General features: G+C 40.0%; 1 protein-coding gene and 1 pseudogene across 2 annotated transcripts in view; one reads left to right on the forward strand and one right to left on the reverse strand.

Annotated features, from left to right (window-relative positions):
• The window catches only part of LOC111232643 (sodium bicarbonate transporter-like protein 11), a 26,892-nt gene extending 11,683 nt beyond the window's left edge, over positions 1–15,209 (forward strand). The window contains exons 4-20 of one of the 2 annotated variants that reach the window (XM_022760253.1): positions 253–296; positions 2,941–3,160; positions 3,285–3,366; positions 3,623–3,746; positions 4,244–4,453; positions 6,001–6,085; positions 6,241–6,366; positions 6,558–6,671; positions 7,604–7,736; positions 8,050–8,123; positions 8,792–9,071; positions 10,754–10,860; positions 11,215–11,380; positions 11,627–11,800; positions 12,528–12,723; positions 13,296–13,465; positions 14,357–15,209. In XM_022760253.1, the coding sequence (XP_022615974.1) occupies positions 253–296; positions 2,941–3,160; positions 3,285–3,366; positions 3,623–3,746; positions 4,244–4,453; positions 6,001–6,085; positions 6,241–6,366; positions 6,558–6,671; positions 7,604–7,736; positions 8,050–8,123; positions 8,792–9,071; positions 10,754–10,860; positions 11,215–11,380; positions 11,627–11,800; positions 12,528–12,723; positions 13,296–13,465; positions 14,357–14,423 (2,372 nt within the window). In that variant the 3' untranslated portion in view covers positions 14,424–15,209. Of the gene's footprint in view, positions 1–252; positions 297–2,534; positions 2,579–2,940; positions 3,161–3,284; positions 3,367–3,622; positions 3,747–4,243; positions 4,454–6,000; positions 6,086–6,240; positions 6,367–6,557; positions 6,672–7,603; positions 7,737–8,049; positions 8,124–8,791; positions 9,072–10,753; positions 10,861–11,214; positions 11,381–11,626; positions 11,801–12,527; positions 12,724–13,295; positions 13,466–14,356 lie in introns of both variants that reach the window. The other variant, XM_022760254.1, reaches the window with a different exon arrangement.
• A 2,505-nt stretch (positions 15,210–17,714) lies between these two features.
• Positions 17,715–27,112, reverse strand: part of LOC111232590 — a 193,267-nt pseudogene continuing 183,869 nt past the window's right edge.

Consider the following 27,112-nt stretch of genomic DNA (forward strand, 5'->3'; position numbering starts at 1 on the left):
ACTGAGCCAGGGTAACTGAGACATGAACTTCATGGACATGAACTGGCAGCTAGTGCTCCCTATTAACTGTTAATCGCAAGAGAACATACTACCGTACTATACTTTAGTTAGTGCCATGGATAAATATATAAATAACAAAGAAATGATACAGTAGGGATCAGGGCAGAGATATGGTGTTGAAGAATTAAACAGTGTGTGTAAGTAAATATTTAGTTGGTTTATTTCCTTGTGTTTCTCTCTTATTATTTGCAGATCCTGAGGGCCCAGGATTTGGGCTTTTAAATACAACAAGAAAAGTAAGACTTTTCATTTATGTGTATACACCTAATCATTCATGCAGAACAGCTGCATTTTACAGCTTCTTGTACATTTTTTACCACTGAATATCCGGCCCACAAAAGACTTTAGTGTTTTTTTGAACCGCTCCATCAACTGTATGTTGATTTGGTTTTGTTATGGCTCCCAGCCACACCACTGTACTAAATGAGAACTGTGCTACATTTTAAAGCATCAGTTGCTGAGAATGTGGGGTTAGAAGAGCCTGCTGGGCACCGGACAAAACACAGAAAGCGAGCTTTTAACATTTCACCTCTATTGCACCAGGACATAATTACACCATCATCAAATTCCCCTTGTTCTTGGCTCTCACCAGTATGTGAAGACGCATGAACTTCCAGAGGAAGTGCGAGCCCACAAGACCTGGACAGCTTCCTGGCCCAGGCAAGATCCTTTTGGACGAGAAAGCTGCCACTCTGGACGAGGTCCTGAGGCGAATGTTAACCCATGTGGTGGAGGACGGCCTCGGGAGCTGTGACGTGGATGAGTCATGAACTCATTGTTCACAGACGCTGGAGGAAAGGAGTTTAATGGTGATCAAAACTTTTAGAAGTACACTTGAAAACACCTTTACATGAAGTGTGTGTTTGAAAGGCTGCTTGACATATCAAAAGTAAAGCTTTTTTGGCTGTTCGCTGCATTTTTATGCTTCACAGTTCACCTTCTGTCAGAGACCATTCAGGGTGTGACTGCTACTTCCACTGGCATTCGATACCAGCAGTCTTGGCTTTGTATTCTGTGAGTTTACCTCCAATAAATTGCGTTAAAAGAGCTATTTTAACCAGTTCTTTAAGCTTCCACATCAGTAGTTTGTGGTGATTTCCCTCCTGAGTTCATTTGCCTGAACAAGGGCAAAAAACACAAAAACGCTATTCATTGAAAAGTAATGTGTAAGGCAGTCTTTGACTTATATACCTGCCAATACAGAATGCCGCACAATCAATCATTTATGCGTCATCAATTCAAAATAAATATTTTTTCTATCAACTCAGCTCCATATTGAGGAACCTGCAGAGACGTCACGTCTGTGTCGCCCGCCTGGAGAGGACGCAGAACTGGGGAGTCAACTGCTCGCGAGGCTCGCTACGTCATCCTTATCCTGGCCCCTCCCACAGACAGTAATTCTATTCAAAACAATTTTCTTCTGTTTGGTGGCTGAAAATAATTAGTTGAACTAACGAAAAATAGTGATAATAAACTGAATATCTTTGGAATTCTGGAAGTTTCTTAGTCAAAACCATTAATTTGATTGCATGTAGCTGCTCGTTATGAGCATCTTACACTATTGTTGGACAAGTTAGAACAGAGCTAATGAAAGTTCAGCAGATTAATTAAATAATAAACAATTAGCTGTACCAAGTGCATTCTGGGAGACTGCATGACTTTTGGTTTGAGGTTTGGATTGGCTCCGTCAACCTTTCACACTGCTTTCTGCAACATGAGCAAAACTGCCACCAAATGTTTAACAAATCTGGTGAGATCATGAAACTTAAAAGCTGTATTGAATCTCCCAGCCAGCGGTCTGAGCTATTCCAGAGATTGACTGAGACTGATACTTAGAATGTAGGTTAAAAAACTTAATTCTCTTTAATTTTCTCATCATACCTTTTCAGAAAAGCACAACGAAACGGCCGTCGAACTGGGTAGAACATTTGCCACGATGTTCTCTGACATTTCCTTCGAGCTAACGAAGACTTCTGTCTGAGGGCCAAGCCCAGAGAGAAGTTCACATGTGTGTGTGTGTGTGTGTGTGTGTTGCTGCATATTATGCTTAAACATGTGTGGAATTTGTTCTAAGAATAAATATAAAACTCCATCATTGAACTATTCAGATTAACAACATCACAGTGATTGGCTATTAGGTTGTTTCGTACTCTAGTGACTTTCATCGTCTGAGAATAATTTGCAGCCTCTGCAATTAGGAAATCGTGAGTGCCAGCTCCGATTCACTGAGCCAGGGTAACTGAGACATGAACTTCATGGACATGAACTGGCAGCTAGTGCTCCCTATTAACTGTTAATCGCAAGAGAACTACTACCGTACTATACTTTAGTTAGTGCCATGGATAACTTTAAAAATACAAAGAAATGATACAGTAGGGATCAGGGCAGAGATATGGTGTTGAAGAATTAAACAGTGTGTGCAAGTAAATATTTAGTTGGTTTATTTCCTTGTGTTTCTCTCTTATTATTTGCAGATCCTGAGGGCCCAGGATTTGGGCTTTTAAATACAACAAGAAAAGTAAGACTTTTCATTTATGTGTTATACCATAATCATTCATGCAGAACAGCTGCATTTTACAGCTTCTTGTACATTTTTTACCACTGAATATCCGGCCCACAAAAGACTTTAGTGTTTTTTTTGAACCGCTCCATCAACTGTATGTTGATTTGGTTTTGTTATGGCTCCCAGCACCACTGTTACTAAATGAGAACTGTGCTACATTTTAAAGCATCAGTTTTGCGCTGGGAGGAATGTGGGGGTTGAGAGCGGCTGCTGGGCACCGGACAAAACCAGAAAGCGAGCTTTTAACATTTCACCTATTTGCACCAGGACATAATTACACCATCAATCAAATTCCCCTTGTTCTTGGCTCTCACCAGTATGTGAAGCCGATGAACTTCCAGGAGGAAGTGCGAGCCCACAGAGACCTGGACAGCTTCCTGGCCCAGGCAAGCATCCTTTTGGACGAGAAAGCTGCCACTCTGGACGAGGTCCTGAGGCGAATGTTAACCCATGTGGTGGAGGACGGCCTCGGGAGCTGTGACGTGGATGAGGTCATGAACTCATTGTTCACAGACGCTGGAGGAAAGGAGTTTAATGGTGATCAAAACATTTTAGAAGTACACTTGAAAACACCTTTACATGAAGTGTGTGTTTGAAAGGCTGCTTGACATATCAAAAGTAAAGCTTTTTTGGCTGTTCGCTGCATTTTTATGCTTCACAGTTCACCTTCTGTCAGAGACCATTCAGGGTGTGACTGCTACTTCCACTGGCATTCGATACCAGCAGTCTTGGCTTTGTATTCTGTGAGTTTACCTCCAATAATATTGCTGTGAAATAGAGCTATTTTAACCAGTTCTTTAAGCTTCCACATCAGTAGTTTGTGGTGATTTCCCTCCTGAGTTCATTTGCCTGAACAAGGGCAAAAAACACAAAAACGCTATTCATTGGAAAAGTAATGTGTAAGGCAGTCTTTGACTTATACCTGCCAATACAGAATGCCGCACAATCAATCATTTATGCGTCATCAATTCAAAATAAATATTTTTTCTATCAACTCAGCTCCAATTTGAGGAGCCTGCAGAGACGTCACGTCTGTGTCGCCCGCCTGGAGAGGACGCAGAACTGGGGAGTCAACTGCTGCGAGGCTCGCTACGTCATCCTTATCCTGGCCCCTCCCAGAACAGTAATTCTATTCAAAACATTTTTTCTTCTGTTGGTGGCTGAAAATAATTAGTTGAACTACAGAAAATAGTGATAATAAACTGAATATCTTTGGATTCTGGAGAGTTTCTTAGTCAAAACCATTAATTTGATGGCATGTAGCTGCTCGTTATGAGCATCTTACACTATTGTTGGACAAGTTAGAACAGAGCTAATGAAAGTTCAGCAGATTAATTAATAATTAAAACAATTAGCTGTACTCAAGTGCATTCTGGGAGACTGCATGACTTTGGTTTGAGGTTTGGATCTGGCTCCGTCACCTTTACCCACATGCTTTCTGCAACACTGAGCAAAACTGCCACCAAATGTTTACAAATCTGTGAGATCATGAAACTTAAAAGCTGTATTGAATCTCCCAGCCAGCGCGTCTGAGCTATTCCAGAGATTGACTGAGACTGATACTTAGAATGTAGGTTAAAAAAACTTAATCTCTTTAATTTTCTCATCATACCTTTTCAGAAAAGCACCAAGACGGCCGTCGAACTGGGTAGAACATTTGCCACGATGTTCTCTGACATTTCCTTCAGACAGAAGCTTCTGGAGGCCAAGACCCAGGAGGAGTTCAAACAGGAGCTGGTCTACCAGCGGCAGCAGCTCTCTATAGTCAGCGAGAAGCCGGTCGTAGAGGAAGTAGAGGATTCAGATCCACGTAGAGGCAAATCTCTTCAGGTGTGAAAGAAGAGGGAAAGTTGCTGATGTGAAACAGACATATTGGCTCAGTGCTAAATTCATTCAAGTTAATATAACATGTGCAGTAAGTCATATAAGAACAAAGGTGATGCCAAAAAGCATTTACCTAGAAAAGCTAATATACAATACGGAAATACAACTCGACCTAACAAAACGTACTCACTTGGAAAAACCAACATTTATACTCTACTGACTGTTAAGCACATGTGGAGACCACCCTCGTGTTTTCCCACTCCATCCAGGCACATAAAGATGCGGTGCAGTAAAGTAGTTGAGTCTGATTATCTGATTATCCTGTTTCCACACTCTATCAGCCAGGCCGGTGGAATGAGAAGCAGCTGGGCAACAGACTAGAAAAAGCTGCCCAGTCGGCCATGGTTCTGGCAGCAGAATGTGTGCAGCTCCATGTAATGATATAAGTACTTCATTATGTGCAGTGTTTAAATTAAGAGGAGATGTGTGTGTGTTCTGCAGCGGGCTGGAGAAAGAGGGAACAGCCAAATACGGCCCGACACAAAAAGCATCATGTATTTAGGTTGTAAAAGACTGGATTTAACAACAGGTTGTGGCTACACCTGATGTTTGAAAACAACATGTAAGTGTAGGTTCGCTGCAGCCACAACAAGCTCTTAACCTAATCTGCGAGTCCAAAATTGTATGATGCAAAAACAGGAAATATATGCCAGTTTTAAAAATTATTTATTAAACTCATTCAAATGTATGATAATGAATGCATTTTTAAATGAATTTTTTTCAGGTTATGAAATATTTTACCGACTTCTCTTTCTCCCAAAAGTTAAAGTCAGATGAATTTTTCAGCATAAGGTTGTGCTCAAACCACCTTCAGCACTATGGGAGGAAAAAGGTCCCACAGTCACATCAATGGGACCGCTGCGTCAGCACAGCAGGGGTCTTAATACTGATTCCAGCAGACTCTCTACTCCAGCAAAAAAGTTGAAGCTCCCTCGACTTAGTGTCAGCTCAGCCAGTCTTAACTTTGATGTTTTCATTACCACAAATTTGGAATGATGTACTGTATGAAAATCAGGACAAGAATGTTAAGTGGAGCTTTTTGTAATGGACCAGTTTGGATTTGAAGGTTTGGCTGATGCACTCTAATTCTTAGTTAGGTGCCGTGCACTTTCAAAGCACATGACAACTGTCTGACGCAATCTTATTACCCTGATTAAATCTTGTACAGTAAGGACAAAGCCAAGTTGTCTGCTTTGTTGTAACACTTGCTCTATGGTGGTGGGAGGAGGCCTCTATCAATGCTGTTCCACCAGTTACTGGATGTGATGCTCCTGCTCCTGTGCTCATCATGACACAAATTTATGCGAATTTAAGCGCACTGACAAAAGATGAAAATTCTTGATTCTATGCTTCCATTAGAGAGCTCTCCAACTGGTCACACCACTTGAGTTTTTACTATGTGACTAAGTATTGCTCCCTGAACTAAGTACAGTCCTTCACACTGACTGACGCTTCTCAGTGGCCCTGACTAAATTCTGTCTTTTTCCTCACAGTGCAAAGATTTCTTCAAAGCCGGTAAAGGTGTTTATGATGACCTCCGTCGCAGACTCCCCCTCTACCCGTCAGACTTCACAGATGGTATTAACAATATCTTGTAATCCTGCTGCCTAAAGTGGGCATATGTCTGTTTGGCTGATTTGTTACTGCTACAAAATCATAAAATGTCTTATTTAAAGCCTTACACTTTATGTTGGTTGTTAAATCTTTAATAACCCTTTAAATAATCCATCAAGGTATAACTGGCAAGGACCGCTGTCTGCTGAAGTACACCACCACTGCTATTTTCCTCTACATTGCCATTCTACTGCCTGCTATTGCCTTTGGCTCATTGAACGATGAAAGCACAAGAGGAGAGATAGGTACAGACGTCGGTCTTTATTGTCTTAAACTGCAACATCCATCCTACAACTATATTATATGACTATTTCATTTAACAAGTATGTGAACAAGGCTGGAGAAAGAAAACAAAGCAGTATGATGTGATGCAGACCTGTGTCAAAGAACTTTCAACAACACCTTTAACTTTAGTTTGTTTTGTCTTTTTTGACAGATGTTCAGAAGACCATTGTTGGCCAGAGCATTGGAGGAGTTATCTATTCTTTGTTTGCTGGCTCACCGCTTGTCATTCCACTGACCACTGCACCACTGGCCATCTTCATAAGTGGTGTGTGTTGTAAAAGGTTATTTTATTTGCTAATGGGTAATACATTTCTTATGCATTGAGACGTATTAGTTTCCCAAAAAAAAGTAAAGGAATCAATTTTATATGCAACGCAATTCAAGTTTGACGCTCATCATTAGGCAGCATCAAAAAACTAAAGGGAGATCACCCAACAGGTCACTCAATGTAGCCTCTATCCACTTCCCTTGGTTTTCTGATGGTGCTTGAGCATTTAATAGATTCGCATTAACATTTAATCAAATGTCGCTGACAAAGATGAATCAACAGAGAATCATGACCCAAATCTGCAGCTCTACAGAGTCTTAGCAACTTTCGGCTTGTTTTTTTGTTTGGTTTAACAACATATTTCCTGTTCAGTTCTGTCGTGCTGCTCATCAACATCATTTCCAACTGCGGCAGGCAGCTGTTTTAAACCCCCTGTACATGAAGTGCTGCGCACCAAATGGCTGATGGCTGGGAAGTGAATACTGAATTTGAATTCATCACGTCTGAAGAAACTCTGGCTTTAAATGAATGAGAATGTTGTTCTATGTCTACTGGATGTGTATTAAAGCATCTGTCTGCTGACATGTTATTCATAATAGCTGTATAAGCCAGTAATTTGTCAGGGTTGTGTCTGCCAGCACAATTTGTTTTTATCTGATGGGCAAAAATTGTTTAATGCAGCTTTAAACCTTCGAACCGTGTTGCATTTGCTGCATCAGATTCATTTTAACTTATAGCTGTAATTAGTAAGAGATTTCATCAGACAAAGGAGACCTGCTTAGGCGCTCTTTCCTTCTACCTGTAAGTGGATATTTACAATAGCATCCAGAACAATGGTTCATTAAACAATGTGGTAGCAGTGTAGAAGTAAATCTACTGTGACACTGCTATTAGTGATGAGATTGTGTCTGTGTCTTTATGTTTTATAGTCATCAGGGGCATCTGCGATGACTACGACCTTGACTTCGATGCTTTCTACGCCTGCATCGGTTTATGGAACAGTTTGTTCCTCATCCTCGGAGGTTTATTCAATGTCAGCCTGCTGATGAAACTCTTCAAACGGTGAATACACAACACCACTCTCAGACATTTGTTACTATGACATATCACAGACAGAAACCCCATACTTGTAATATATGTAAGCAAGCACTGAACCGTGTGGCCGTGCGCTGAGCTGAGGCCACTGATAAGACACGTGTTAAGACGTTCTGTTTTCAGCCATAATCATTAATATTGTTTAATGTACACCACTGCTATTTCAGCCATAATTTTGACTTGGAAGCACTGTTATGTCTGTGCCTGTATAAAAAAAAAAACAGTTTGAATATAACATGAGTGATCACGCCATGCTTCTTTTATTTCCATTATCTCCCAGCTCAACAGAAGAAGTCATTGCATTGTTCATCTCCATAGCATTTGTCGGGGATGCAGTGAAAGGTACCATTAAAAGTAAGTCAAGCCAAGGTCGGACTACACTTAACAGGTTTTGAATGCTTCTGCAGCAAAGCTATGCCTCCACACTGCAGGGGAAACATCCTGTCTGTCATTTTTTACTGTTAATGTAGCCCTGCAAATACACATATCCATCATGGAGTCTTTAGAGGAAAGACAAGCATAAAATCAAACTAGACCCCCCTGTGTGTTGTGTTGTAATTTTAATATGGTTGAGTCTTTCACATTGCGTCTGTTTAGAGCTTTTTCACAAGGGCTTATCAGAAGAGAGTAAATAAATGAATGAGCATATGGTGGATTCTTTAGAGCTTTCTGCCTTTCTCTTTCAACCTCAGGCTGCTGTAGTTTTCCGCCAAACTCCAAACAACAAACAAACTGAGCAAAGCTTGAATACAGTGCACTACTCAAAAGGCTGAAGATTGCCTGGAAATACACTGAGGATGACAACGTAAAAGAGAATTATATTAATGAGGTTCTATGATATGTATGAGGATACCCAGTGTAGTGTGAAATGGACATAAAGGTGTTGTTTTTATATTATATTCTTAAGACTACACAAGTACTGCAGATTATGTTACAAGTGAGATTAAATACACTCATGCTGAGCTTTCTAGTCATTGCCCAGTGTCATCACCTATTCCTCCCTCTTTACTCCCTCTTGCCAGTTTTTGAGCACTTCTACCAAGGGCCCATACTAGCAACCACTAACAGCACGTTGGTGCTTCAGCAGATAAATGAGATTCTAGAGATGACAAAGAACCAGACAGGAAACATGCTCGGGCATCATAATGAGACTGGTTCTCTGGTGGGACATGCTGAAGGACACGCGTCAGTCTTCCTGCCTGAGTCTTTGGTGCTGTGCACAAGAGAAAGGCCTATCCTCTGTCTGCTGCTCATGTTGGGGACTCTGTGGCTGGGTTACGCCCTCTACCTTATTAAGAGGAGGTATGTTCACTTACTACACCTTAAAGGAATACTTAGTCATTTTTGGAAATGTGCTTATTCCCTTTCGTGACAGAAGTTAATGAGAAGATTGATGACACGAATATCAGTATGACTAATATTAAGGAGGTCAGTGTCCCTGACTAAGAAGTCTTTCTGCTACGCTAAGCTGAACAGCTGCTGGCTATAGCTTCATATTCACCAAACAAACATGACAGCAGTGTCCATCTTCTCATCTAACTCTCCGCAAGAAAGCAATCACAATTTTCTTTACTTTTACTTAAGTGAAAGCAGCAGTGCGACAGTGTAAAATTAGCACATTATCCCAAATAGAAAGTCAGGCTTTGAAAGCAGTATTATCCATAAACTGTACTTACAGCCTGTAGGCCGGTCATAAGAAACTCATTATGTGAATTACAAACAATTTCAAACATTTTCAACAACATCTTTTGGGAAACAGTGAATAAAATAAAATTTAAAGGAATGGTGCATCCATAGAAAGCAGAGGTCTATTAGAATATTAAAGAGTCTCAAATGTAAAAGTCCCTCTAATTATAAATACTGAACACACTGTTGGGGCAGTTTATCATATAATAATGCATCATATTTTCTCAACCATTAATTTGTTTTGAATGTAAAATCTTAATCTGCAATTTAACTAGGAACTACAGCTCTCAGACGACTGTGGCAGAATAAAAAGTACAATATTCCCCTTTGAAATACAGTGTAAGAACTGGTGGAAAGTAACTACTTACTCCAGTATTGTACTTTATGTGCTTGTACTTCATTTGAGTAGTTATACTCATCTAAATCTAAGAAGAGAATTTTTTACTTTTTATTCCACTTCATTTACTTGACAGCTGTAGTTACTAATTAGTTGAGTTTCAGATTTAAAAAAAAAAAACAATAACAAGCTTACAATGCTTTATAAATAGCAAACACAACCACTCAACAGTATAGAAAGGTGAGAATCAGCTCCAGCTCAGCCGGCTACCTTGAAATGCTGCTTACATGTTGATGCACCAGTAACGATAGTCCAATAGTTTTATAATATACAGTAACTCTGACAGAGAAAATCTGTGAAGTGAGAACTCGCACTGTAGTTTCATAAATGAAGTACATTTTGCTGATAATATTAATGCACTTTTCCTGACGTAAAATTCAGAGTGCAGGACTTACACATACTGTAGAACTGCTACTTTTACTTCAGTAAAGGACCTGAATACTTCGACCACCACTGAGTTTAATTATGAAGTAGTGTAAGATGGAAGTACGTTAAAATTAGACTACAGTGCTTGAGTAACTGTAATTAGTTACTTTCTACCTCTGCCTGTAGTAGCTGCATATTTACGCATATAACTTATATAAAGGTAAGAACAAAACAAAAAAAATCACATCCTAGGAGTCAGACAGAAGGTTACAAATCAGGTACAATGATTTTCCCCATTCAGATATAATAATGTAATACATGAGGTAGATAAATGTGACTCTGACGATGTGTATTCCCATGTCTGACTCCTGGGATGTCATTGTTCTTTCCCTTCAGTGGCAAACTTGCAGTATTTGACATGGATAATATTTCAAACAATGAGAATACCTATTGTAAATACTGTAGTAAAACTTGTAAAATTTATTACATCAGAGTTGCAAAAAACTGAAATAAGCGTCTCTTTGTTTTCCCACAGCCCGTATCTGAATGACAAGATCAGAGAGGTGGTGTCTGACTGTGCTTTGCCTATCTCTGTGGTGATATTCTCCTTCATTGGCTCCTACCTTTTCCTTGACATACAGCGTGAGTACAGAGCTTTCAAAATAAAAGAATTGATAGAAGAGTACCCTTGAGGCTTAAAGTCACAACCTTGGCGCAGAACACCTTACACTGTTCATAAATCCTCTTTTGAAGGGAAATATTTGTTTCCAGTGAGCTATCAACCCATTGTGTGTTCTCATTCAATGTGGGTCAAGGACAGTGGGTAGCTGAAATACTATTTAAAAAAATGCAAAGTGTACTAGCAGGAGAGATTACTATTCAGGCATTTCTTTTATCATCGTAGGTCCATCTTTTTTTTTGTACCTTAAAAATGTATTCAAACTATTTGAGATGTTTCTATTCAGTTTTCTGTTTTCTATAAATTTCCCATTCCAGTCCCTGTTTTCAGTGTCCACGATGGCCCAATCTTCAACTTCCCTCCTTTTGAAAAGCTGTCAGGAATGAACACACTGAGCGCAGTCGGGCTGGGTTTTCTACTTGCATTGCTCATCTTTATCGACCAGAACATCGTCATCTCCCTCACACACGTACCAGAACACAAGTAAGACCCCATGTTTCATGTTGGCAAATCAATGACAACAAATTTAACACGAATTGTGCTGTAATATATTTCCTTTATGGCAATTGTTGTTTATTTTATAAATATCTAAGTGGCTCTATTGTATCTTCACGTCTATTTGTACTGGCAAACAGATCCAGTTATAGCTCATGAATAAGAATAGAAGTACTGCGGCTGTTTTTCATTGACAAACCACTTGAAGCTCGTGTCTGTGAACGTCTGTACCAGGTTGCTAAAAGGCACAGCGTTCCACTGGGACTTAATGCTGACTGGCTTCATCAACATCCTCATGTCCTGTCTGGGGTTGCCATGGATGCACGCAGCCTTCCCACATTCCTCCCTACACGCCCGTCAGCTGGCCAAAGTGGAACAGCACGTAGAGAACGGACACCTCTACACGACGTGAGTAAAGTTAAAACAAGGACAAAAAGCAAGTAGGGTGTTGAAAGACAGCAGCTAGACACCGGTGTGTCTGCACCCTTTTTCAGCCTCTCTAAGGAGGTTTTGTAAGATACCGAACAAAAGAACTAAACAGTTATTTAGTGAAGTGACCTTATCAATAAAGTGTAGTTTGTGATGCTTTTGCTGCATCTATTTCAAAACTAATTATAAAAAATATTTTAATTCAATCTATGAGCTCCACTGAAAACAACATAGTTGAGTTTGACAGTTCATGCTTGACCTTGGAAACAGCAGTTAACAAAGCAACCTCAACTCAAAGCCCACTTACTCACAGGTTCTGGAGCTTTTGACCATATCACACACAGTAATCTTTATCAGCATCAAGTCTAAAAAAAAAAAAGAAAATTCCATTTAGCATGAAAAAAACCTGGTCTGCAGGTCGTGATCCCCCAAGGTCCCAAGATACATCTATGGGGTCACAAGATAACTACATGGATAAGAAAGAATGAATTTCTCTTACAAAACAATCTAAGAAGGAAAAATCACTCTTTGCTTGACAGTGGACACACTGAGGCCATAACCTGTGATTAGGGGTTACAAATAGCCATTGCTCCATTTGAAGGGGTCACAAGCTAAAAAAGGTTGGTAACCTCTGCTCTACGGTATGAAATACATGCTCTTTTATCACATAATTACATGCACTTTTCTCTGCCTGTGTGTCCTACAGTATCGTCAGTGTGAAGGAAACACGTCTGACCTCACTGGTGGCCAACATCCTGATCGGCCTGTCTGCCTTCATGCTGCCCATTCCTCTGCAGTGGATCCCCAAGCCCGTCCTCTATGGCCTGTTCCTCTACATCGCAGCCACTTCACTTGATGGGAACCAGATGGTGGACCGCATGGCCCTGCTGCTTAAGGAACAGGTGAGCAAGAAGGAAATGAAGACACTGTGGTGTGATTGGTTGCTCTGTTTGCTAATAGTCAATATGTCTGTTTGTATCTCTTTTGTCTCGCTCTTGTTTAATAGTTGTCAATTAAACTACACATGGTAGCAGGGGCTGATGGCAAATTTTTTTTTTTTTTTTTTTTTTACAAGAAAATGAAGAAAAACAATAGCTGGGCGTAACGACTTATGGTGTTATAATGAGAATCATTGTGGAGCGAGTGAAATGAGTAGAAAATATGTCATAATAGTAAAACGATAATAATGAAAAGTATCTGGTCACAATATGAAGAGCAGCTGATAAAAATGAGAATATTTTTGTCATGGTGGCAGAAACACACTTCCAAAAAATATCTGAATTTGAACAAATGGCAAAATTATTAAGACACAGCGGAATTAGCAACAACGGGTGTATTTTTACATCAAATTCTTTCTATTACAGTTCTAATACACTTTGGACCCTCCACATTTACTTCAGCAAAACTTATTATAAAGGAAAATGTCACTGAAAGCATCTTTTTAACCATATTACTTTTCCACTTCTCTGTCTAGACATCGTATCCTCCCACCCACTACATCCGCCGTGTGCCTCAGAGGAAGGTCCACTACTTTACAGGGCTGCAGATGATCCAACTAATCATCCTTTGTGCCTTTGGGATGTATCCTCTGCCCTACATGAAGATGGTCTTCCCCCTTCTCATGATCCTGCTTGTCCCTGTCAGGTGAGTTGACCCACACCAACAGGGGGCAGAGTGAGACCAGGGAAACCAACACATACTACAATGTCTGCACAGAACTGACATTAATCTGACATTCATGCTGAGCTGTTTTGAAAGGGACACTCCACTGATCTATTCACAGGGGGTACTCTCAGTGTAGACCCAGTTAGATAATGCATTATGTGGCTTTGGAGAAGCTTTCACAAGGGTCTGAGAAAATACCCTAAGTGATAACATCAGTGTTACCTCAGCTTGAGCTTGGGAGAAATTTTTAAATGGAAAAGCCGTGATACAAACTGTGGGAGTGCAGTTTGAAACGGGTCGCTGTTTATCGGTCAGGAAGAGTCTGTAGAGAGAATCTGTCAGGTTGCATTAAACTGAAGAGAGTCGGGGTCTCGGACTCTACTGCATCAACCATTCATTTTAAATAAATCTCAAGTCCCCAAACCTATAGACATGAAATATTAAATTGCTGAACTATCCCTTTAAGGAGTATAGCACAAAAAGGGTTTCCTAGGGTCTTGCATTACACTCACATTGTAGATCATGGTGTAATTATTTAACTGTCAGAGGTGAAATGCACTAAGTACATTTACTCAAGTAAGTACAATCATGAGGTACTTGTACAGTACTTGGAGTATTTCCATCTCATGCCACTAAATACTTCTACTCCATTATATTTCAGTATAAAATATTAATCTTTTTCCTCCACTAGATTTATTCATCAGCTTTAAGTATTTTTAAAGCTATTAAATTAATAATCTGAAAGCTGAGAGTTGCTAATGTGTGGTAGCTGTTTTGTGGTTGTTTAAACACTGTCTAAACTGGTATTTTGTTTTTTCCATGTAAATAATACATGTGACTGTATCATGTGTTATCTCTGCGTTATCTCAGGACCAGCCTGCTTCCAAAAGTTATCGACGCCAAGTATCTGGATATCATGGATGCACAGCACATGTAGGAAACCGGAGCAACTCTATGAAAAGATTCATTTTCTCCAGCGGAAGGGAAACAGACTCAGAACTCAACGATTGTGTTAATAACGGAATGAAATGCATTTGGACTGCAAGATTTCAATGCAAGCACTGTACTGGTGACCGGATGACCATTTACACCTCTCATTTCCTTTCTCACTGTTGAACACAAACTTTCCATCAGTGTAGCTGACTTTAATGTGTAAAAGTTCCTACATCTTTACTGCATTTAACAATATAATCATAACAGAGTTTCCTGTTTAGCTTCTCTTTTTTACACACAAAAACACACATCTGTGGTAACTGACAGGTGCATGAGTTAATGTCAGAGACATTTTTTTGTATATTAAAAAATTTTGATCAAGTCATTTAATTTAAGCATCATCTTGTTTAATAGAAAGCTTCTTGGCTGGTGTCCTACCTGAGTTTAAAGTGATGTTGATGAGGTGAATAAGGATGTGGCACAAATCAGTGTACATAATTTTACCACTGTAGAAAATCCATTAATCCTGTAAGTGAGTGAAAAAAGGAATTTCTCACTGTTCTTCGGGCTTCTGAGGGCCAGATGTTAGCCTTTAATTAATGACACTAAAGCCAGATGTTGTATGATACATGTTACAGTTGCTCAGATGAGAGAGACTGGTATTTTCATTTTGAGAAGACACATGACATGATGAAGTTTGTCGTTATAAATGTAACTGGTTCTGTGCATTGCACTGTTGGGATTCAATCAAACTTCTGAAACAAATAAAGCCCTTTAAAGGAAATGAATGAATGAACATTTCTCATAATACTGAACCTACTCAATATTACACGGTTTCAGTTAGTATTCAGATCCCTTCCATTAGCTTCTGCTTGACTTTTATTTGTTGACTTATTGTTTTGTAGACTAAGAATGAAAGTAGAAACTGAAAAACTAAAATCTCTCCTTAACAAAAGACCCTTAATTCGGAGCTTTGTCGAAGCCCCTTTGGAAGCAATTACAACTTTGAGCCTTTTTAAGTCTCGACAAGCTTTGCACACCTGGATTTGGGTAGTTTATCACTTTTCTTCCTCACAGATCATCTGAAGCTCCATCAAATTGGTTAGGAAGCGTCGGTGAACTGCCATCGTCAGGTCTCTCCATGGATAGTCTGTGGGGTTTAAGTCAGGGCTTTGGCTGTGCCACTCAAGGGCAGTCAGAAGCCACTCCAGCGTTGTCTTGGCTTTGTGCTTTGGGTCATTGCTGTGCTGAAAAATGAACCGTCGGCTCGCTCTCAGGTTGTGTGAACTCTGGAGCAGGTTTTTTTTCAAGGACCTCTTTGTGTTTGGCTGCATTCATCCTTCTCTCAATTCTGACTAGTCTCCCTGTCCCTGCTGCTGAGAAGCATCCCAAGCATCCAGCCAGACATAGTGTTTGGAGTTCTGCTCAAAGGGTTCAATTTTTGTCTCATCAGACCAAGGAATCATGGTCTCAGTCCATTAAATGTTTCAAACGGGCTGTCAAATGCTTTTTACTCAAAGTGGCCTCTGTCTAGCCACGTTACCATAAAGGCCTGATTGATGGAGTGCTGCTGAGATGGGTGTCCTTCCGTCTGCAGAGCACTTCTTAAAGCTCAGTTAGTGTGACCATTGGGTTCTTGGTCACCTACATGACCAAAGCCTTTCTTGCCACATTACTCAGTTTACTCTAGGTAAAGTCCTGATGGCTCCAAACTTCTTCCATTTCACAATTATTGAAGCCACTGTGCTGCTGGGAACACCCAAAAGATTTAGAAATGGTTTTATATCCTTGTCCAGATCTTTGCCTCACCGCAATGTCATCATGGAGGTCTACAGAAAATGCCTTGGATTTCATGGCTCTAGTTTGGTTTGTGTGCTGACATGCAGTGTAGATTGAGGGGTAAAAGGTAAAAGGACAGCACCTGCTCAAATACCATCACACACAGCATCAGCACAATGCCATCCTTTGAGGCGAGGAATGTTAAAATGTTAAAATCCTTCAGTAGATGGCAGTAGAAGCTCATCTTCTGCTGTGAGATGAGGCTTGGCTGATGATAGATGTGCACTCACAAGTACGTTGCAGAAAAAATGTAATTTTGTAGAGGAAACTAGGAAGATGGACTGAAGATTGGATAGTTATAAAACATAAACATAGGTCATCGCCTTTAGATGTTTTGTCATGTAATGCTGTTTCTCCTGCTACTTCATGTAAAATCTTTTTTTGTGAGCCAACAAACCATCTGAAACTCATATTTTAGATGCATTTCACTTTTTCTGCTGTGTTCGGGATTGTTTTTCCACTATTAATGTATCAACTAGCTCAGCTGAGTGTTTTCCAAGCATGTATTAACTGCCTGTATTGAGTGGCTTGAATATATTTCCCCAAAACAAAAACACTTTGTTTGAGCCCCGTGACAAACAAAAGGAAGTTCCATTCACCATGTGCTACAATAAAGCGGAGAAAACAAATTATTGTATGTGGATAGTTGGCTGAAAATATAACCATTAATGCAGCAGAAGAAAAGCTTTTGTTCAAATTCAATAATTTAGAATTAGATTGCACAAAGAAATGGTCTGTGTTTGTAAAATGAACCAGACCTAAAAGGTACTGTGTGAATGTCCTCCAATCGCAAATGTGTTCTTTTTTAATTTATAATAATAGAGAAATCACTGGTATGATAAGATTCAAATCAGATTAAATAAAAATAAAAAATCCTCTTCATTTTAACATTTTCAGCATTTTAGGTTCCCATCCTGGGCCACATACTGACCTGATCACTGCATACATCTTGTGTGCATTTATGATAGCCTACACAGAAAGTACAATGAAATGTAAGAATTTATCTTACATTGCCCTCAGAGTTTAGAGGTTGTAAGTAGACCCTGATGACTTTGCTGTGTATCCCTTTAGTCCATGTATTAAATCCCATGATTCTGCTGAGACTGGCTTTCTGAAGGGACTTTTCGTTGAATCCCATTAGTAAAAAAAAAAAAAAGAGTGAGAGATGATGTGACCGTCACCATAGAGATACATCCACCTCTTGGTCACCATAGAGATGCTGCCAATTAATTTGGCATCACAAAAAGCTGCATATTTATCTATCTGCCACCTACACAGCACCCTTTCCTGATCTGAGATCTGTGGAGAATAATTTGTGCTCTTGTCTGGGCAGCTAGAACCCAGCCTCTCCATTAGCTGTCGGCTTCATCCACATTTCTAGACTATCCTGGGTGTACATGTGTTGCTTTGTCTACCTCTTGTTTCTTCCATGTCCCAGAAGTGTCACAAGCACAGTCTAGGTGCTCTTGATGCCCTGGAAGCCGCAAAAGTTCCAACGTTTCTCCAGTCTTGCTCCGACCCCAGTCAGCTCCTGTCTGAAGGTGCAGGGCAGCCGAGAAAGTAGAGCCCCCACCTCCCTGAGGTTAATCTGTAGACACACACACACACACACACACACACACACACACACACACACACACACACACACACACACACACACACACACACACACACACACACACAAAACACAGGCAGGAGTTAGATGCCACACAAAACTACTTTCACACACAAATTGTCCTAGACATTCTCACACCTCTGATGTTCACAACTCTTTCAGTATGCTCACGCTCCGTTCTCCCACCTTCACTTGAACCTGATCAACAGCCAGGTATCAAGACAATATGAGCTATAGTACATGACAGGATTTACGCCATGCACCTCACACCACCTGGGTGGGCTGAGGAGAATCAGAAAGGCTAAGGTGACAGTAGCGACAAAAATCCAATGTACGAGCCGCTGTAGACAACCCACAGTGTCTTGCATTAATATCTGGGTTGTTCAAGCCCTGCGCTGATGTCGGGATGCATTAAGGTCCATCATGGAGATAGAACTGGTGTGTCATCACAGACAATGGAGCAGTGTGAGTGTGGAGCCGGCAGATAAGCAGAGAGGATTGAGCTTGTTGTTGGGGAGTCCAGCCAGCGGTATTGACAAAACTCTGTGGGCTGCTTGATGTGAAGAATCAGTGTTGAAACAACAGATACACAGGCAAACAGCCACACACACACACACGTTGACAAAAACTCAGACACACACAGTCATACATAGCGCATGCTAAACACAAACAAAACACACACATGCATGTCACACACAGGTTTACAGCAATAGTTTGAAATTTTGGGAAATACACATTCCTTTTTATGCAGTCAGTTAGATGACAGCATGGATATTACACCCGTGTCTGCGCAGTAAATACCAAGCTTGAGCCAGGACACGGTTAGCTTAGCATTAAGACTGGAAACAAAGGGAAACAGTTAGTCTCGCTCTGTCCGAAGGTGTCAAAATCTGCCTACCAGCACCTTTAAAGCTCATTAATTAACACATTATATTTAATTTATTTGATCTATACAAAAACTGGAGAGTAAAAATTACAAGTTGTATCTTCACACACATGTGAGAGTGGCATTGATCATCTCAGCTACTTTCTCGCCAAAATGTTTAATTATTCTTGAAGACCAACCTGACAATTTTGTTAACATAAACGCTAAAATGATTAATTTGATACTGAATCAACAACAAATTAACTGACAACATTTTTGATAATTGATTAAAAAGTAACTTAACACCATTATGTTTCACTGTCCCTGTTGGTTCAAAGTTTCAAGTGTGTTGCACCTGTAACCACACCCAACAGTGATGTCACAGTCTACTGACACACCCTAGAGAACACTTTTACCTCACTGTAGCAAGGTGAGAAATCAAACACTGAAACTAAATTTTCACCTGCCGTTAAGTCATTTTTCAAACAAAAATGCAAAACATTTGCTGACCCCAGCTCCTCAAATGTGAGGAATTTTCTGGTTTTGTTTTATGATTGTAAAATAAAAAATCTTCAGGTTTTGGAGTGTTGGTTGGACAAAAACAAGCAATTTGGTTCTGGGGAATAGTGATGAACATTTTTCAGTATTTTCTGACATTCTGACGACTAAATTATAAATCAGTTAATCAAAAAGCAATAGTCTTACTACACTTAACAAGTTCATAAAGGATATAAGGGGGTAGGAGAGCTATCAGATCCAAGACAATGACACTGACTGTCTTTTACACTTTACACATATTGGATGAGTGCCCGGTGAGAAACTGTTGACTGTCATTAGTTAAATCAAGAGAAACAAGAATCTTGTAGATCAGCACTCTAACAAAATTATACCAGCTGGACGCTCTCATCATGGATGTGCCAGATTTTGTTAGATGTGAGAGAAAGAGTGGCAGGAGGTAATGAAAGCACATTTAGAAAATCAAGAACAAAAAACCAAGTTCATTTACAAACCAGGAATCAGGTCAGACATGTTGCCTTGTTCAGAGAAATCAAGTTGACTAACAGCCTTGACTGGCAGTGGCAGGCAGCAGCAGAACATGAATATATTTATCAATAAGCTGTGCATGTGGGGATGTGTGATAAAATTAGAAAGCGATATATGCAACAGGACAGAAACAGAGAGGCACTAATGGAGAAGGTTCCTGCTATTAACAAGTGCGGAGCAGCTGTTGCCTAAAAGACTGAGGCAATTGAGATTTTGACCACAGGGGAGGTCAGTGGTGCTTCGTCCTGCACCTGGTGGGCTACACCTGCCGTCCTATTCAAACAACATCTGTGGATTTACTCATCTGCCCACAATAGTTGATGTGGTTGAATCAGGCAACTCCCAGTGTGACTGTGCAACCACACAGCTACTGTATTTATCTGTATTTGTATCTGTTTATGTTACAAAAGTATCTGTTGAGTGTAATGAAGAAGTGGATGTGGCTTATATTGGCAGTTGTTAGAAGTGATCTAGTCTGACTCGTTTTCTGCATTTAATTATTTTCTTCCAACAGCTACATTATTCTCCTCATTCAGACAGTATATCCATATTAGTACATCCAAGTTTAGCTGCCAACTAAATAAATCCAATAGAAAGTCATGATTGGCATTTGGTCCCTAATATCAAAAAACAAAACAAAAGATTACACTGAGTCTATATAAAAAACTGTTATTGGTTTAGGTGTAAATCAATAGGTTTGTGAAAAAAAACATGTTAGCAGAGGTGCACTGGGACATATTGTATTATTTTCTTCTACATCTAGTGGATGTGGGCTCAGATGAATGTTGTTCTGAAGTGTCCATGAAAAAAAAAGAACGCTATTGACAAAAATCAGGCCATAATAGCTGAAGGGCCCCTATTGCGTCATTTTGTAAAAGGAGATTGAGAAGAGGTTCCGATGAAAATCAGTTTTGTTGAAAATGCCTATTTATAAAATGAAACCGCTATTTTGAGACATACTTCAGCTAGTCAGTTTCCTGTCTTCTGTCAAATCAGGTTCATGGTTCATGGTCAACCAGCTGAACATCTGCACTGAACATATCATCTGATGAAAACGGATAAAAAGTTATTGAGGATGAGCTTTGCTGAATGTCTCTGTGTTTTTTTATCCTATGCCCTGTTTGTTTACGTTAAAGGAGTGCAGCTTTTAATTGTGTATGTTCACCAACCTTTGCTTCGATAAATAAAGGGTAAAAAGGTTTCAGACTAAATGATGGCTCTTTCCTGCTCTTCGGGCTTGTTTGCATGCCATGAATTTAAAATGGCACAGCAGGACCCTGGCACACCGCCGGCCAATATGTCAGCCCTGTGGGGAGATTTAATCGGTGTCACTATGTCTAGAACGTGTGTGTGTGTCTTCTTGTTACCTTGATGACCAAACACTGCAGGTAGGAACAGATGCATTCGATACTGGCTCCAAATGGGTGGGCGTGCAGGAAGGTTGGAATGATCCCTGGGGTTGAACAAATAGGTCAAACAGCCGTGTTAATTAAACCGTCAAAATGCAAAGACAGACCTTGTCACAAACCTCCAGGGTTTTGAGTTTCTATTACTTGTCAAACATGACTTTCAACCATAGCTGGATATTTGAGACATCAGTTTGTGTTATTCTTCCTCTTGCTGAAAAATAAGGGAGGATACAGAAGTGGCTTTTCTCAGAGCTCCCAACACTGTGAAGAGCCTCTTGTATATTGTGGCTCCAGATTAGAGGGAGTGTTAAATGACTGCTTTGATGCTGTTGTCTCTTATCAAAGCCATGTGTTACTGAAACTCTTCACAAGCTCACCCAAACCATCTGCTTTCAACTCTCAGACAGGACCAGGAGAGCGATAATCCTCCACCTCTGATTGTCGTTCGAGCACCAGCAGGCCAATAGCAGAAACAAAAAGTTCTACGATAGCAGTGGGTAGTCTCACAATGATCTGACCTCAAGGTGCAGGTCTGCATGAGCTAAAGCTTAATATCTCATAAAGTCATACAATTATTATTACGATTTTTATGCTGAACCAGCATAAAATCCTCCTCACGGCCCAATAACAAATGTTCAGCAGCCTTGTACTGGTCTGTGAGCTTCACCACCTCATTTGACATAGCTTTGATAATGTCTAATTTTACAGGAAACTGTTTGTGGCAGTAAGTTGGTTGGTTGAAAAGGAGCTGGGAAATTTCTCAGTGAACTGTAAAGGATGTTTACAAGAGACAGAAGGTGAAATATTTTACCATTTGCCTTTGTTTTATGGCTGACCTGAACGCTTGTTTAATACCTATATGATTGTTTTACGACTTATGTTTCTTGACTTTTCAGTGATGTTGCCACATTTCTAGAGTTCAACAATTAACTATAGCTACCACTGATGAAGTCAATGTCATGTCCTTGGTAATATTTCTGGAAATTTAATGGGTTTAATGACATGCGATTGAGTTTACATTCCACAGCTACAAACATAAACACCTTTTTAAAGATGAGCTTAGCCTGAATATTTAATTTTTTTTTGCTATTTTTGGGCAAAAACCCTAATAACCCCCTCACAGTCGTATGCCTGTGCTAGCCAGCCAAGTTGCAGGAAATGTGGTCACAATCTTCCCTTCCTGAGTTACAGATTGAATAATGGCCAGAAAAACACAACTAACCCTGAAAAGGTCTCTGCAGCAATACAAACAAAGCCACTTTCATCTTGTACTATAGATCTTATACTTTTACTTCTCACTATTTTTGAAAGGAACAGTTCAGATATCATACAAGTGTGTTCATCCACATTCACTCTGTGGAAGCAGAGAAAAGGCGAAGGGATTCAACCCTTTGTTTTCCGATGAAACATTTTCCTTCAGGAGCGGAGTGTCCCTTTTTTCCTGCGGTGCTCACTTCAACTCAGCATCAAACAAGACGTCAAGAAGAGTAATTCTGACATAAGTAGGTGCCAGGATCTTTAACTGTGGCCTGTATCTGCCTCAGCAAACAGCCAGAGTGGGCATGAACAAAGGACAAGCACCATTGACTGCCTAACTACCTGTGAGCCAATCACACAGTCACTCCGCTATCAGACAGTGGACGCAGGTATTTCTGTTGCAGGGAAAACAACAGAACTGGACCCAAACGGACAGATACGAAAACTGCTCCAGCGCAATGTTGCATTTCCTTTTCACTCCTGAACACGACGCAACAAGTTTTATCTTTCATGATTTGAGCCGGCAGATGTCCCTGACAATTAAAAATGTGAAAATTCAGTGTGCCGGAAAACAAGCAGCAAAATAGGACAAGGCTTTGTTTACTTCTATAAATAATTTAGTCTATTATACACGTGGGAGAAACATGTTGGCCATATTTTCCATTATCATAAAGTCACATTGTTATGTAATCTAATGAATAAAGGGTTCTTTCTCCCTTCATGTCTTCCTGCTCTCTCGCTCTAATGCCTATGCAATTATGCATAGTTGTTACCTCAAAGCGATTGAAGCAAATCAGAAAAATCCAACTGTGGTAGAGGTGGCATTGATAGTGCATGTTGTAGTTATGTTACACAAGTGATGGACTGCAAAAAGTGGAACACATTATGATATGATGCAATCCCATCCAACAGCTAAGCTGTCAGTACTCCTTTTGTGAAACTAAAGATGTTAAATTTCTGTTGAGACCATCATTTCTGAGGCCATAATTTTTGGCATGGTGGATTTCTTTATATTGTAAGGTGTTCATGTTATTTTGTTCACCTTCTTAGTGTTTTGATGGTATTATTACATAATTGATTCTCTTCTTGATCTATGCTTTCATATCAGTGGTGTAGTGTTTAGCTGGAATCAAAGAATAAAATATAACTTAATTGTGTGTCAGCTCCACTTTCAACGCTAGACATGAAATAGGCACAAATTAAATAACATGAAAGATAACATGCATGTGGTTTTGTTCTCTATGTAACAAAAACTTTAATAATTAATGATTTCAGAGCACGGTCAAGGCAGAATGAATATCTATACCACACGTCGGGTTGGTACAGATATTCCTAGAGCCAAACCGCTAATAGCCATATATTACACCTGGGGCAAAGCGCAACCCAAGTGTGTAGTTTCACACCGACCCAGCTGTCATTTCCATGTTTCACATGTTGTTTAAATAGCAAATACATTTCCGCCCATCTGAGCACCTATGGGTTTGTTGGTCTTAAAATGGGGTGCAGTCAGGCACATTCTTTGTGCGATTGAGCAACAAGGTGCAAGGCGCTTTAGACTGTGGAGATAGAGCTCAGAATATATTACTATAAAGGAAAGAAAAAAGAGTTTTGCTAGAGTTCAAAGTCTTATAGTGAGTGAATAAAAGATAGAAATAGTCTGTCAGGACGTCCATAGCTTAACTCCTGGAACATAAGATTGACTGCAGTATAAGTTGCTCAGCTTTGTTCTGCAGACTCTCAACTGAAAACGGCTCAACAGTGGTATTCACGTGTCCAGTTAACGGGTTTATGTGCTGTCAGAGTGGAGGTAGACTATTAGGGCTAAACCTGCTCAATCTTTGCAGAGCACCCTGGACCGATGTATCAGCTAAATACCTAAAAGGTTAAGATGAATGTCTGTGTATGCAGCTTTCATGTGACTGATGTTTTATGCTTTGGCATATTGTGGATGTGTGGTCAAAAAGATGAACTTCCACTATGTAATGTAACACAGTACACCTACTAACAGTGTGTCCCTCTCAGAGTGAATAGGACTGGATCAATTCTTCTCTGGAAGACCCTCCTTCTCCTGACTGCAGGACACCACTGATGATTCTGTCACATCCTGTGGGAAAAAAGGCTTTTGTGTCAAACACTGAAAGACCCAAACAGAACTTCCATTAAACACTGCTGCTACTGAAAACTCTACAGTGGACTCTACACAGGTACATATTTGAGGGTGTGCATTAATTTTCTTGGACAATGCAAATGCACAAAAATGTATTAATAAGGATGAAAAGCATTTGCACTGTAAGCAGATGCAAAAATAGAAAATAAACACAAAATAATCAACATAAAAAGAAGGACAAGACAATAAGCAAAGGATGAAGGAGTGAGAGAATTAAATCAGCAGCTGGAGTTTTAACAAAGGGGCAGGAAAAAACAGGAGAGAAAGTGCTAACGATGCTTCTGATCAAGCTGTTGTTTACTGTGAGTCTGTGAGGACAGAAGAGGAAATTTGGATGTGTGTGTGTATGTGGCAGGAAAAGACATTAGGCCATACAAGATGGCCTCCTCTCCCCAGTGACATCTAGATGAATCAGGACGCAGCGGCCTTGTCTTCAAGTTCTGATCTAATGCAAGAGTGTGCAGTTGCTGTATGTATTTGAGCGTGCACATTTACTGTATATGTATATGTGTCTCTGTATGCTACGGCACAGGTTCTTCATTTTCTAACCCAGTTGTGTCTGGGTGATTTATTCAGTGACAAGTGCAGTCCCTGTGAAGATTGTCCTGTAATGATGCGTCATGTCAGTGGAAGAATAAAGGAAGGAGAGCAGAGGAGAAAAAGAGAAAAAGGGGTGGGGTGGGAGACAAACATTTACCAGAGAAGTGAGGGCTCAGTTTTTTCCCCACTTACATTGACTTGATTAGCACTCTGCTCTCTCCCTCTGTCATCTTGCCTTAACATCTCCAACTGTAGTCAATTAGAAAAATGAGAGGAAACGTCAATGAGAAACAAGTCACCCACTAATGCAATCTGACACACCAAAACTCACTCTCCATCCCTCTATGACTCTCTCATACACACACACGCTGACACATACACAAAAACATGAACGGCATCAGCAGCAGTATGAACAAGGGCTTGTTTCAGACTTTTCTGTTTGGGAGACAAAGTCACATAAAGAAAAGCCAAATAGTTTATGTGAATATATGACTACACATCCCAGAATAGCGATGACAATCATTAGTCATTTGCTCTGTAGTGCTGCACGGAAAGTCACTGGTTTATTAAATCAAAGGTACATCCACAACACAGAACACGTTCACAGAATACCTTTTTAGTTGCATTTGAATGGAAACATGCTGGTTTCGACGACACTCTGACATACTGTTTAAAATGATTAAAGGAGCTTCTCTTTCATGGTTGAAGGCGGTTATAACATGACAACAGTAGTGACAGGTGTATGATGAAAGATGACATCTTGAGAGAGGATTTAAGAAGAGTATGGGACCGATATGGTGTCTACATTATTCAACAGACCCACGGTATCGAGAAATGATGCAGCGCTGACAGCTACAATCCTGCATGAATGTACAAAGTGAATGAATGTTTGCATGGTTTTATATGTGAACTACTTCAACACTGACCCCTCCTGTCACAATGTATGAGGAGCTTAGGCCCTGTAACATGTGGTGGTATCAGTCTTGGTGCATATACAGTAAGGTAATACTTTTATATAGCTACTGTATGACAAGAAGAAACTGCCTGGTTGCTGTAATTTTTCCTCTTCTGATGATGAAATAGTGCTGCAGATGCACACATGTAAGCAGTATCTATGGGCTGTCACATTCCCGTAACTCATATTCTAATGGCCGTAACTTTTAAGTTGCATTCATGTATCTCCAATTGTGAGTTTTAGTTTTGGGTCATGTGATGCATCACATGATGAGACAAGTCAAGTCATTGTGTCCTGAGGTCATGTAGACACCCCAGTGCTTTTTAGTGACAGCAGGGACAGTGATCAGCGCATCAGCAAAGGTAAAGTGATGTTGTATGAGCTATATTTTAGATAGAGAGGAGATTTTTGATTAGGATCCCTTAAATATGAAAACTGTATGAAAAAATTGTGACCACGATATACACTAAGCTGGACATTTTAAGTTAAAAAACAAAGTCCAAAAAGATGGTCTGCTCAAACGGTTACATCTTGAGGAAAAACAGCCTTCATAGGAGCAAACTTCAGGCAGTCACACAGAGGAGCAGGAGTATATGGAGTTTTGATAAAAATAAAAAAAACCTTTATTAGTTACATATCTTATTCATGATAATTACTGTACAAAATTGACCAGCTTTTCACCTTGACACAAACATAAATGGTTTAATAACACCTGACAGGAAAATTAGCACCACCAGCTGTCTATCTCAAAGAACCAACTCTTAATATTTGCACAGAGGTGGTGAATGCCAACGTGCACCAACTCCTTTCTTTTTCTTTTGCAGATTTTCTCAAAATCTGCTTAAATTTGTGATTTATTTGGATGGAAACCTAACTTATGTTATTCAGAGGGAACTTCTCAAAGATTTCACAGATCTTCTCCTCTACACATGAGCTCCTGACGCTGGTTCTTTTTCACAAATAAACCATGAAAGTGCAGCACTGCTTCTTTGCCTACAGCAA

This window comes from Seriola dumerili, unplaced genomic scaffold (genome assembly GCF_002260705.1).
Source record: "Seriola dumerili isolate Sdu_G_001 unplaced genomic scaffold, Sdu_1.0 BDQW01000331.1, whole genome shotgun sequence".
NCBI lineage: Eukaryota > Metazoa > Chordata > Actinopteri > Carangiformes > Carangidae > Seriola > Seriola dumerili.